A 13,293-nucleotide genomic window follows, 5' to 3' on the forward strand; every position below is an offset into this window, starting at 1 on the left:
TGATTCACAAAAGCTACTAAAGAACATACTTGGCTAAGCAAGAAAAATCAAAACATTATCCAACAAATAATGACTTTGACCCCAAAAGTAATAATGGAAAACACCAGGAGAGAAGTACTAGATTACCTCTGCATTTACCACATGGAAGTTATTGTGGAACACTATTTCAATTATCTATTAGAAAACAGAAAATTAAACTTTGTGTGTGTGGAGAGATGAATGGTACTGGGGATTGATTGTCTAGCACTCTGCCACTAAGTTACACCCCAGACCCTAAACAAAAATGGAAATTTTTTAAATGAATAATTATTAACTCTGGGAAAAATAATCTATGTAAAAGAAAATATAATCATAGTGCAGCTGACTTAACAATAAGCAATATTTGCATATTAATAACCATATAAATATTCCACTGATTTAACTACTCATTGTGGTATAATTTCAGAGATGAGGAGAGAAGATGTATAGGTGGGCATGATATATAAGAGATACATCTTCCTCTTCCATGTAGGAAGGCAGTAGATAATGTATAAAGATTACGTTAACAAAGAGCAATATAAGACTATTTAGGAATACAGAAACACATTGCAGAAAAAAGAACTTTAAGAGTCAAGATTATTTTCCTTTGGGACAAAAATGGAAAAATGAGAAGAAATGGAACATTGGTAGAATTTTAGTATTATTTGTCTTATCTAGATTTATGTTGATAAAAATAAAAAACTTTAAAGATGGTCCATCTGCAAGATGGACCAGAAGCAGAGAGATAATTTTATTCTTTTTTCATTTTTCTCTTCTTAGGCTGTGGTATATTAACTTACCAATGACTGCAGATGATGCAGTAATGGAGATTAGAGGAAATGAAGTGACTTTTCAAGATTGCTTTATTGCAGATTTTCCTTTTCTACTGACTTTTCCTTTCATGACCATACCTGAGGTTCCTGGCTTTTTACCAATCTCTTCGCCAGCTGGTAGTCAGTTGAAGTTTTCCTGTCTTGCTTGTGTTCCTACATTTGCTGTTGTGGTAGCTGACATGGAAACCTTTCAAACCAACGATTCATTCCGCACCTGGAACAGAGTCAGAGTGCCTCCAGATGTTCTGAGCGACAGTGAAAGGCACAGCGTGGATCAGGTGAACATGTCACGTGATGGAATATTTTTTCTGATAAATGGTGTTCTTTACCTAAAAAATCTTGAAACATTTCAAAAACTGGGAAGAGATAAACATCTTCCTGAAGGTGAAATTGTTGGCATTACATCAAGAAGATGGTGTTGGATCAAATTTCTATTTAAGGTTAGTGAAAGATTTTGTGTATATATTATAAATAGACATTTAGATATATGTACCATACCATTTGTTAAGTGATATATCAGAAACTATACTTCCTACACTGCATTTTGCATAATTATATTTTCCTAAGACTGTAAACAGTTTTATCTTTCTGACTCAGTTTCTTAGCAGCCTCTTTACAGAGATGTGCTTCCAACAACAAAGAATAAAAATGATCTTGTATGTTGTTATACACAGTAATTCAATTGTATCATGAGAACTTTTTTTTTACTTTGATATGGGGAAAAGACACCCCAAAAATGTTTCCCCAAAGACTGTGTGCTGTAAAAAATGAACCAAATCTTCCATTTATGACAATGTGGTGAATAAGATATACTGAAGCTCTCTCACTAAAAAACACTTAAAATGCTATCCCAAAAATTTGAATATTCTTTTAACTACATCATTGGGCTTATAGGGAAGTAAGAGAACTCCTCAGTGGTCCTGGAGCAGTAATCCAGAGGAACAAGCAAACTCCAAAATCTCAGCTCCCCTCAGGACTGACCCTAGCTAATCAGAACTCTGGTGCCAGGAGACAAAAGCCTCTGGCCTGACAAAGTAGGAAATCTAATAATAACTTTTTGCATAAAATAAAGATCTTCAAAGAGTTCCCAATAAAATTAAGTCTATATCAGCTTTAATTTTAGAAGCAGAGAGAAAGTTTCCTTTGGAATTAATGAATAGAGGGCAATTCACATTCACATTGGAGCCCAAATTTATAGTGCTTATGTTATTTAAAAAAAAAAAAAAAAGGAAAAGGAAAAAAGAAAGAAACATTAAGCCAAACATCAAGCAAAAGCAAACACAAATCCTTTTTGGAAGGATAAATCCTGAAGTCAGGCTTTAAAAAATGTCCATAAATAATGTCCTGACAAAATTGACCTCACATTCAAAAATGGCAAAGCACATAAAGAAAAAGCGTCATCCAAAATAACAAAGAGCAGAATCATTCTTGCAAGGACATCCAACTTTTGAAACTGACAGAACAGAAATGTGTTTTAACAGATTTAAATAAATAAAATATTCAAAAAAGAGGAAAAACCCATTAACTGGCATGATACAGTCAATCTAAAAGCAAAGACATTATTGTCTCTAAGTCTAGGATGACGGCTGTCCTGAAAGCAAAAGGTATATTGACTAAGAAAGAAGATGAGTGGCAGTTTGGAGTTCTGCTGACATTTTGTATTTTAACCTGAATAGTCATTACACAGGCTTTTGCATTGTGATAAGCTTGAGTGATACACATTTTTATTTGGTCCTTTGTTTTCTGTATGTGGATGATATTTCCAAAAATTTTAAAGATGTAAAAATAACTGTTAAAACCTTACATTTTTATTGTAAATGGACAATTGTATAAACTCATGGAGTACAAAATGATGTTATGATTTAGGAATACAGTGCAGAATAATGAAATCAAGCTAGTTACCATATCACCTTTAATATTATTTTTTGTTATAAGCACATTTAGAAGTGTACTCTCCTACCACATTTGAAATGCACAAAACTGTATTATCAACTATTTACCATGGTATGCAATATGTCTCAAAAACAGAAACAAAGCCCAATATTTTTCCTGTGTGGATTTTTTTATTTGTTTGCTCTTTGATATCATCTTCCCACTCCCTCTACCTGCTAGGCTCTGTAGTGACCACTCCACACTCTGCTTCTATGAATTCAATTATTTTAGATTCTACATATACTTGGGGACAGGTAGTATTTGTTTTTCTGTGCCTGAGTTGTTTCACCAAGTATAATATTCTCTAATTCCATCCATGTTATCCCTAATAATGAATTCCCTTATTTGTAAGACTGGATATTACTCCACTATGAGTATGTATCACATTTTCTCTATCCATTTGATGATTCTCAGTTAGAATTGATTCCACATCTTGAATACTGTGAATAATGCTGCAGAGAACATGGGAATGCAGATATCTCTTTGATAAACTGACACGCAGACCAATAGAACACAATAGAAGGCCCCAAAATAAATCCACTCACAACCAATCTATTTGCCAAAGGGAAGACAAGAACAACCCGTGGAGAAAGGTTAGCCTTTTCAATATAGGATGTTGATAAAACTGGATACATGCAGGAAAATCGCATGCAAAAGTGAACTAAAAATGGATTAAAGACTTAAATGTAAGACCCAAAACAATAAAATGGGGAAGTCCATGACATTGGTCTGGTCAATAATTTTTTGAATAAGACCTCAAAAGTAAACATACAACAGCAAAAATAGACAAATGGGATACATCTGACTAAAAAGTTTCTGCACAGCAAAGGAAACACCAGAGTGAAGAGATAACCCACAGAATGGGAGATAATATTTTAAAAACCATATATATAATAAGGGATTAATATCAAAAATATTTAATGAAATCAAACAACTCAATAGAAAAAATAACCCAATTTTTAAATGGGCAAAAGATCTAAACAAACACTTCTCAAAAGACAATGCCCAACAGGTACCTGAAAAAATTGCTTCACAACACTAGTCATCAGAAAAGTACAAATCAAAACCACAATGAGATACCACTTTACTCTAGTTACAATAAATATCATCAAAAAAGCAAAAGAAATAAGTTTTGATGACAAGGTATAGAAAAGAGAACCCTATATGCTGTTATTGGGAATATAAATTAGCATAGCTATTATGGAAAACAGTAGGAAGTTTGTAATGGTTAATTTGTTGTTTTTTTTTATTGTAAACAAATGGGATACATGTTGTTTCTCTGTTTGTACATGGCGTAAAGGCATACCATTTGTGTAATCATAAATTTACATAGGGTAATGTTGTTTGATTCATTCTGCCATTTTTCCCTTCCCCCACTCCCCTCCCACCCTTTCCCTCCATCTATACAATCCTTCCTTCCTCCATTCCTGCCCCCCTCCCTAAACCCAACTCCAACCCCAACACTAACCCTTCCCACCCCCCATTATGTGTCATCATCCACTTCTTAGCGATATCATTCTTCCTTTGGCTTTTTGAGATTGGCTTATCTCACTTAGCATGATATTCTCCACTTTCATCCATTTGCCTGCAAATGCCATAATTTTATCATTCTTTATGGCTGAGTAATATTCCATTGTATATATATACCACAGTTTCTTTATCCATTCATCAATTGAAGGACATCTAGGTTGGTTCCACAATCTGGCTATTGTGAACTGAGTAGCTATGAACATTGATGTGGCTGTATCTCTGTAACATGCTGATTTTAAGTCCTTTGGGTATAGGCCAAGGAGTGGGATAGCTGGGTCAAATGGTGGTTCCATTCCAAGTTTTCTAAGGAATCTCCACACTGCTTTCCAGAGTGGCTGCACTAATTTGCAGCCCCACCAGCAATGTAAGAGTGTACCTTTCTCCCCACATCCTCGACAACACCTGTTGTTGCTTGTATTCTTGATAATTGCCATTCTAATTGGGGTGAGATGGAATCTTAGGGTGGTTTTGATTTGCATTTCTCTTATTACTAGAGATGTTGAACATTTTTCCGTATGTTTGTTGATTGCTTGTATATCTTCTTCTGTGAAGTGTCTATTCATTTCCTTAGCCCATTTGTCAGTTGGATTATTTACATTCTTGGTGTAGAGTTTTTTGAGTTCTTTATAGATTCTGGAGATTAGCGCTCTATCTGAAGTATGATTGGCAAAGATTTTCTCCCACGCTGTAGGCTCTTTCTTCGCATTGATGATAGTTTCCTTTGCTGAGAGAAAGCTTTTTAGTTTGAATCTATCCCAGTTATTAATTCTTGCTTTTATTTCTTGTGCTATGGGAGTCCTGTTGAGGAAGTTTGGTCCTAAGCCGACATGTTGAAGCTCTGGACCTACTTTTTCTTCTATAAGATGCAAGGTCTCTGGTCTGATTCCGAGATCCTTAATCCATTTTGAGTTTAGTTTCATGCGTGGTGAGAGATATGGGTTTAGTTTCATTCTGTTGCATATGGATTTCCAATTCTACCAGCACCATTTGTTGAAGAGGCTATCTTTTCTCCATTGCATATTTTTGGCCCCTTTGTCTAGTATGAGAAAATTGTATTTATTTGGGTTTGTGTCCGTGTCCTCTATTCTGTACCATTGATCCACCTTTCTATTTTGGTACCAATACCATGCCGTTTTTGTTACTATTGCTTTGTAGTAGAGTTGAAGATCTGGTATTGCGATACCCCCTGCTTCACTCTTTCTGCCAAGGATTGCTTTAGCTATTCTGGGTTTTTTATTCTTCCAGATGAATTTCATAATTGCTTGCTCTATTTCTGTAAGGTACATCATTGGGATTTTCATTGGAATTGCATTGAATCTGTATAGCACTTTTGGTAGTATGGTCATTTTGACAATATTAATTCTGCCTGTCCAAGAACATGGGAGATCTTTCCATCTTCTAAGGTTTTCTTGAATTTCTTTCTTTAGTGTTCTGTAGTCCTCATTGTAGAGGTCTTTCACCTCTTTTGTGAGATTGATTCCCAAATACTTTATTTTTTTCGAAGCTATTGTGAATGGGGTAGTTTTCCTAATTTCTCTTTCTGAAGATTCATCGCTTATGTATAAAATGCCTTAGATTTATGTGCATTGATCTTATATCCCACTACTTTACTGAATTCACTTATGAGATCTAACAGTTTTCTGGTGGAATTTCCTGGTTCCTCTAAGTATACCATCATATCATCAGCAAATAGGGATAGTTTGAGTTCTTCTTTTCCTATTCGTATCCCTTTAATTTCTTTGGTCTGTCTAATTGCTCTGGCTAGAGTTTCAAGGACGATATTGAATAGAAATGGTGAAAGAGGGCATCCCTGCCTTGTTCCAGTTTTTAGAGGGAATGCTTTCAGTTTTTCACCATTTAGAATGATATTAGCCATGGACTTAGCATAGATGGCCTTTACAATGTTAAGGAATGTTCCCACTATCCCTATTTTTTCTAGTGTTTTGAGCATGAAGGGGTGCTGTATTTTATCAAATGCTTTTTCTGCATCTATCGAAATAATCATGTGATTCTTGACTTTAAGTCTATTGATATGGTGAATGACATTTATTGATTTCCTGATGTTGAACCAACCTTGCATCCCTGGGATGAAACCCACTTGATCATGGTGCACTATCTTTTTAACATGTTTTTGTATGCAATTTGCTAAAATTTTGTTGAGAATTTTTGCGTCGATGTTCATTAAGGATATTGGTCTGAAATTTTCTTTCCTCGATGTGTCTCTGTCTGTTTTAGGAATCAGGGTAATATTGGCTTCATAGAATGAGTTTGGGAGAGTTCCCTCCTCTTCTATTTTCTGGAATACTTTGAGAAGTATTGGAATGAGTTCTTCTTTAAAAGTTTTGTAGAACTCGGCTGAGAACCCATCTGGTCCTGGAGCTTTCTTTGTTGGAAGGCTTTTGATGACTTCTTCTATTTCATGTAATGGTTAATTTGAATTGTCAACTTGATTGGATTAAGAGATGACAATGATTAAGAGGCTTCTGGGTGTGTCCATGAGGTCAAGTCTAGGATTGATTAGAGTGTGGGATAGTGAACTGAAGTGGAGAACCCTAAGTGTGGGTAGCACCACCCAATAGGATGGTGACTTGGATGGAATAAAAGTTAGAAGAACAAGGAAGCAGATGCAGATGCAAGCTCAGCTCTTCTTGAACGGGTTCTTGATTGCTGCGTTGATCATCATTTCTTCACTCTGCCAGTGATTCTGCAGGTAGTTTCCAGAAGCCTTGGTCTCAGACTAGGGTAGCACTGTTGATCCTTGTTGCTCTGGGGCTTCCACCTCTTGGACTGCACAATTACTGGTTCTTCTAGCTCTCCAGCTGCAGACAGCCATTGTGGACTAACCAACTTCTGGTCATGTAAGCCAATCTAATAAAACCCCCTTTTTATAATCATACTTCCTGTTGGTTGTTCCTCTAGAGAACCCTAATGCAAAGTTTCCTCAAAAAATTAAAAATAGAGCTACTATAGCAATCTCACTATTGGCTATATATCCAAAGGAAATGAAATAAGTATGTTGAAGAGATATCTGCTTTCCCATGTTTTCTGCTGTACATTTTGAAATATCTGAGATAGGGAATCAACTTAAATGTTTACTATGGTCTAGATACAGTTTAAATGTATCTGCTTCAATGTTTCACGTGTTAGAAGTTTGGTCCTGGCTGTGGCAATTTGGAGAGGTAGAATTTTTAAGAGGTAGGTCCTAATGAGAGATATTTAGGTCATTGGGTAAGCTGCCCTTAACTGGAATAAGGTAGTCTCTGAGGACCACTGAGCTCTTAGGTTTATAAAAACCCAAGCCTAACTCCAGTAATTCCCTGCTGTCTCATTTGGTGATGTATACTCTCACTCCTACACATGCTTCCACCATGATGCAATCTTCCATGATGTGATGCATCCAAGAGGGCCCTCACCAGAGCTGAGCCAATACCAGGGCCATGCTTTTGAACCTACAGAATTGCGAGTTAAATAATCCACTTTCTCCAAATACCTGACTCAAGTATTTTATTATGTAATGGAAAATGGACTGTGATGGTGTTCATCAACACATAAATGGATGAAAATGTCTAGTGCATATACACAGTTGTGTACTATTCAGATATAAAAAAATAATGAAATCCTGACATTTAAACAATAGAGTTGAACCTGGAAGATTTTATGCTAAGTGAAATAAACCAGTCTCTTAAACAAATACTGCATGCTATTGCTCATATGTGGAATCTAAAAAAAATTTATCTCATAGAAATTGAGAGAAGAATAGGGGTTACCAGAGGCTGGAAGTGGGACTGGGGAGAGGTTGATCATAGATACAACATTATAATTAGATAAGAGGAAAAAGTTCCATTGTTCTATTACACAGTAGGGTGACTGTAATTCACATTAACGTCTTGTACAATTCAAAAAAGAAGGGAGTATATTGAATGTTTTCACCACTAAGAAGTGATAAATGTTTAAGACAATGTATATACTAATGCTAATTAGCATCATGCAAAGTGCTAATAGTTGTGCACATGTGGAGAAACTGTCCAAGTCTAGATTTGATCATTATACATTATACTTATTATTACTTGTTATACTTACTGTACTTATATTAAAACACCACATTTGTACCCCATACGTATGTATAATTATCAAATAAAACAAAACTTAATATTTTTGAATAAAAAAATCTTCGGAAAGAAAGAAATATTATTAAGTCTTTAAAATGAAGGAATCCTATTTGCAACAATATGAATTAAATTGGAGGATATTATTCTAGGAAAGTAAGACACAAAAGGAAAAAAATATTAGATGAATCATGTACCTACAGCATAGAAGTAAAAGAAGAGATAACACTAATTAAAATATAGTAGCTGTAGTAATATCAAAGTGTATTTTAAAACATGGAATATTACCAGGGATAAAGGTCATTTCCTATTAATAATAGGGTCAATTTATCAAAAACATATAAAATCATAAATATTTATGAACCTAGTGTCAGAGTTTCAAAATACATGAAGCAATAAAGTAAAGAAACTTCAAGAAAAAAATAGATAAAATCCAGATGTACAGTCAATATTTCCTAAATAATTGATAGAAGAAATAGAAAATCAGTAAGGTTGTTGACAAATTAAACACCATCAACCATCTGCATCAAACTGATAGTTATAGGACACACTGCCCAACAATAGCAAGACATTCTTTCCAAATAAACACAGAACATTCACCCAACATAGGTCCTGTTCTGTACTGTAAAACAAACCTTGATATAAAATTATTCATTTCATACAAACTATGTTCTCTAACAACACCAGACTTAAGATGCAGACAAAAAGATGTCTGCAATATCCCCCAAATATTAGGAAACTAAATAACCCACTAAATAACCTATAAATCAAAGACCAAATTCAAAAGCAATTAGAAAAATATTAACTGAAATGAAATGGAAACAGAACATATCAAAACTTGTGGGATGCAAATAAAGCAGTACCAAGGGAAATTTATAATATATTAGAAGAAATGTCTCAATTACTTCCACTTCCACATTAAGAAATTGGGAAAAGAAGGGCAGTTTGAAGAAAGTAAGCAGAAGAGTGTAAACAACAAAAATTAGTGGATAAATTAATGGTATGGAAAACTGTAGCAAAAAAATCAATGAAATCAAAAGCTGGTTCTATGAAAAATCATTAAAACCTATAACTCTTTAACTAGATTGACAAAGATAATGAGAGAAAACACAAATTATCAATATCACATTTGTAAGGAGATATCACTACAAATTCTATTGCTATTAAACAGATAACATGTTCTGAACAACTTTTTAATAAAAATTTTAAACAATCAACTCAAAACAAATGAAATGGACAAATTTCTTGAAAGACGCAAATTACTAAAATTTACTCTAAAAGAAAAAAACAACATGAATAAGCTGTCAATTAAAGAAACTGAATTTGTTATTAAAAGCCCACCCCACAAAGAAAATTCTAAGCCAAGGATATTTCACTGGTGAATTCAACCATATATTTTTAAAACAAATGCTACCAGTTCTAAGCAGTCTTTCAGAATACTAAAAAGGAAAAAAAATAATTCCCAATTATTGTTTATACAATAATTCCCCAAGAGTGTGAAGAGAGAGCTTACAGAATGGGAAAATATTTTTTCCCATTCTGCACCTCAGATAGAGCATTAATCTCCACAATATATAAAGAACTCAAAAAACTTAACACCAGAGAACAAATAACCCAATCAATAAATGGACAAAGGAATTTACCAGACACTTCACAGAAGAAGAAATATGAATGGTCAACAAATATATGGAAAAATGTTCAACATCTCTAGCAATTACAGAAAAGCAAATTAAAACTACACGGAGATTTCATCTTACTCTAGTCAGAATGACAATGATCAGGAATACAAGTAACAATAAGTGTTGGTGTGAATGTGGGGGAAAAGGTTCATTCATACATTGTGGGACTGCAAATTGGTGCAGCCACTCTAGAAAGCAATAGGGTGATTCCTCAGAAAACTTGGAATAGAATCACCATTTGACCCCATTATCCCACCCCTCAGCAGATACCCAAAGGACTTAAAAATCAGCATACTATAGTGACACGGCCACATAAATGTTTATAGCAGCTCAATTCACAATAGCTAAGTTATGGAACCAACCTAGGTGCTCTTCAACAGATGAATGGATAAAGAAAATGTACCATATATACACAATGGAGTATTACTCAGCCATAAAGAAGAATTAAATTAAATTGAAGGGTCTGGAGAATACCATGCTAAGTGAAATAAACCCATCCCAAAAAACCAAAGGCCTAAAGTTCTCTCTGATTTGTGGATGCTAACACACAATGGGCGAGGTTAGAAGTTCAATTGATTATACAAAGGGTAATAAAGGGAAGGGAGGGGGAATGGGAACAGGAGAGACAGTAGAATGAATGGGACTTATACTTCCTATGTTCATATATGAATACATAACCATATAATTCCACAACATGTACAATCACAAGAATGGGAAGTTGTATTCCCTGTATGTATAATATGTCAAGATACATTCTACTGTCATATATAACTAAAAAGAACAAATAAAAATTAAGAGGAAAAAATAGTTAAAAAGGAACGTATGCTTATTATTCTAATAGAAACAACATATGGAAGAATAAATTTAAGGGACTAGTTTTTATGATTATATGTAATGTGATATAGTTTTATTTAATGTATCTCTCTGCCTGAAGTATTATTACAAAATATACTAAAACAAAATTGAGCTCAGTAATCATTATCTTTTACTTTATTAATTTATTTTTTGGTGCTGGGGATTGAACTCATGTTCTCATGCATGCTAAGTACCCTCTCTACCACAGAGCTATACTCCCAGTCTCTACATTTTATTTATAAATGTAGTAAATTAGAACATAGGAATTGTTAGACTTCTCCCTAAAACAGAAGATTTTTCTATTTGTTTTCAATTTTCTTTTTCACAGACTAAAGGAAGAAAAAGCAGTATGGCAATCTGGACAGAAAATGAAATTTACCTTGGATATTATCCAGAGAGATATATCAAACTGACGACTACTACAGAACTCAAAGCTCTTTTAAATCTTGCACCAACCAGTACTCTCACCATACACAATGTTGAATATACAGGACATCCTCTGGAAATCGCCGTGTTTTTAAATTACTGCACAACATGCACTGTCACCAAGAGGATTTACTTAGTGATATATAATGAAGATTCAGAAGAGTGGGCATACCAAGATTTTTTATTAGATGTCCCCATCAACACTTTTTTAGTTCCACGTTTCCTATTTTCAGCAATGCCAGATTTAGTACTGTGGGACAAACATACTATATACTATTATTATCAAAATTTCACTAATGCTGGAATTATACAAACAAGTACAGGAACTGGAAACCTATCAACAATATCAGATGACAGCATTATTCATGACATTTTTTTAGGTAAGTTATTCTCAATTATTCTAAAATTATTCTAGATTTTATTACAAACATCTTCCTTAAGAAGATATAGCAATTTTTTTTATGTTTACAGACTGCATTTTGATTCATTGTACACAACTGGGGTACAACTTTTCATTTCTATGGTTGTACACAATGTAGATTCACACCATTCATATAATCATATGTATACATAGGGTAATAATATTGTCTCAGTCACTATCTTTCCTACCCCCACCCCCTCCTCCCCCATTTTCCTCTACACCATCCAAAGTGCCTCCATACTTCTCTTGCACCCCTCTGTACCCCTCACTATGTATCATCATCCACTTAGCAGAGAAAAAATTTAGCCTTTGGTTTTTTGGGCTTGGCTTATTTCACTTTTCATGATATTCTCCAACTCCATCCATCTACCAGCAAATGCCATAATTTTATTCTTTATAACTGAGTAATATTCCTTTGTATATATATACCATAGTTTCTTTAGCCATTCATCAATTGAAGGGCATCTAGGTTGGTTCCACAATCTAGCTATTGTGAATTGAGCAGCTATGAACATTGATGTGACTGCCTCACTGTAGTATGCTGATTTTAAGTCCTTCAGGTATAAACCAAGGAGTGGGATAGCTAGGTCAAATGGTGGGTCCTATTCCAAGTTTTTTGAGGAATCTCTATACTGCTTTCCAGAGTGACTGCACCAATTTGCAACTCCACCAGCAATGTATGTGTGTGCCTTTTTCCCCACATCCACACCAACACTTATTATTGCTTGTGTTCTTGATAATAGCCATTCTAATTGGAGTTAGATGAAATCTTAGGGTGGTTTTAATTTGCATTTCTCTAATTACTAAGGGATGATGAGCACTTTTTCATAAATTTGTGGATCACCTGTATATCTTCTGTGAAGTGTCTGCCCAGTTCCTTAACCTTTATTGATTAGGTTCTGTGTATTTTTGGTGTAACATTTTTTAAGTTCTCTATACATTTTGGAGATTAGTGCTCTGTCTGAAATGTGTGTGGAAAAGATTTTCTCCCATTCTGTCAGCTCTCTTTTCACATTATTGATTGTTTCCTTTGCTGAGAAAAAGCTTTTTAGTTTGAATTCGTCCCATTTATTGATTCTTGCTTTTATTTCTTGCGCTCTGGGGGTTTTGTTAAAGAAGTCTGCTCCTAAGCCGACATGATGAAGATGCGGGTCTACTTTTTCTTCTATTTGGTGAAGGGTCTCAGATCTGATTTCTGGATCCTTGATCCATTTTGAGTTGAGTTTTGTTCAGGTTGAGAGATAGGTGTTTAATTTCATTTTACTGCATATGGATTTCCAGTTTTCCCAGCACCATTTGTTGAAGAGGCTGTCTTTTCTCCATTGTGTTTTTGCCACCTTTGTCTAGTACGAGATAAAAACTTACATGGGGTTTTCTCTATGTCTTCTGTTCTGTACCATTGGTCTATCTGTCTATTTTGGTACCAATACCATGCTGTTTTTGTTACTATTGCTCTATAGAAGATTTTAAGATCTGGTATTGTGATACCTCCT

At 34.5% G+C, this 13,293-nt stretch overlaps 1 protein-coding gene across 1 annotated transcript in view; it reads left to right on the forward strand.

Moving 5' to 3' along the window:
• Positions 1–13,293, forward strand: part of Catspere (catsper channel auxiliary subunit epsilon) — a 204,918-nt gene that overhangs the window by 100,099 nt on the left and 91,526 nt on the right. The window contains exons 9-10 of the mRNA XM_047519946.1: positions 799–1,291; positions 11,282–11,759. Coding sequence (XP_047375902.1) covers positions 799–1,291; positions 11,282–11,759 — 971 coding nt within the window. The remainder of the gene's footprint in view (positions 1–798; positions 1,292–11,281; positions 11,760–13,293) is intronic.

Source organism: Sciurus carolinensis, chromosome 12 (assembly GCF_902686445.1).
Source record: "Sciurus carolinensis chromosome 12, mSciCar1.2, whole genome shotgun sequence".
In the NCBI taxonomy this organism is placed as follows: domain Eukaryota; kingdom Metazoa; phylum Chordata; class Mammalia; order Rodentia; family Sciuridae; genus Sciurus; species Sciurus carolinensis.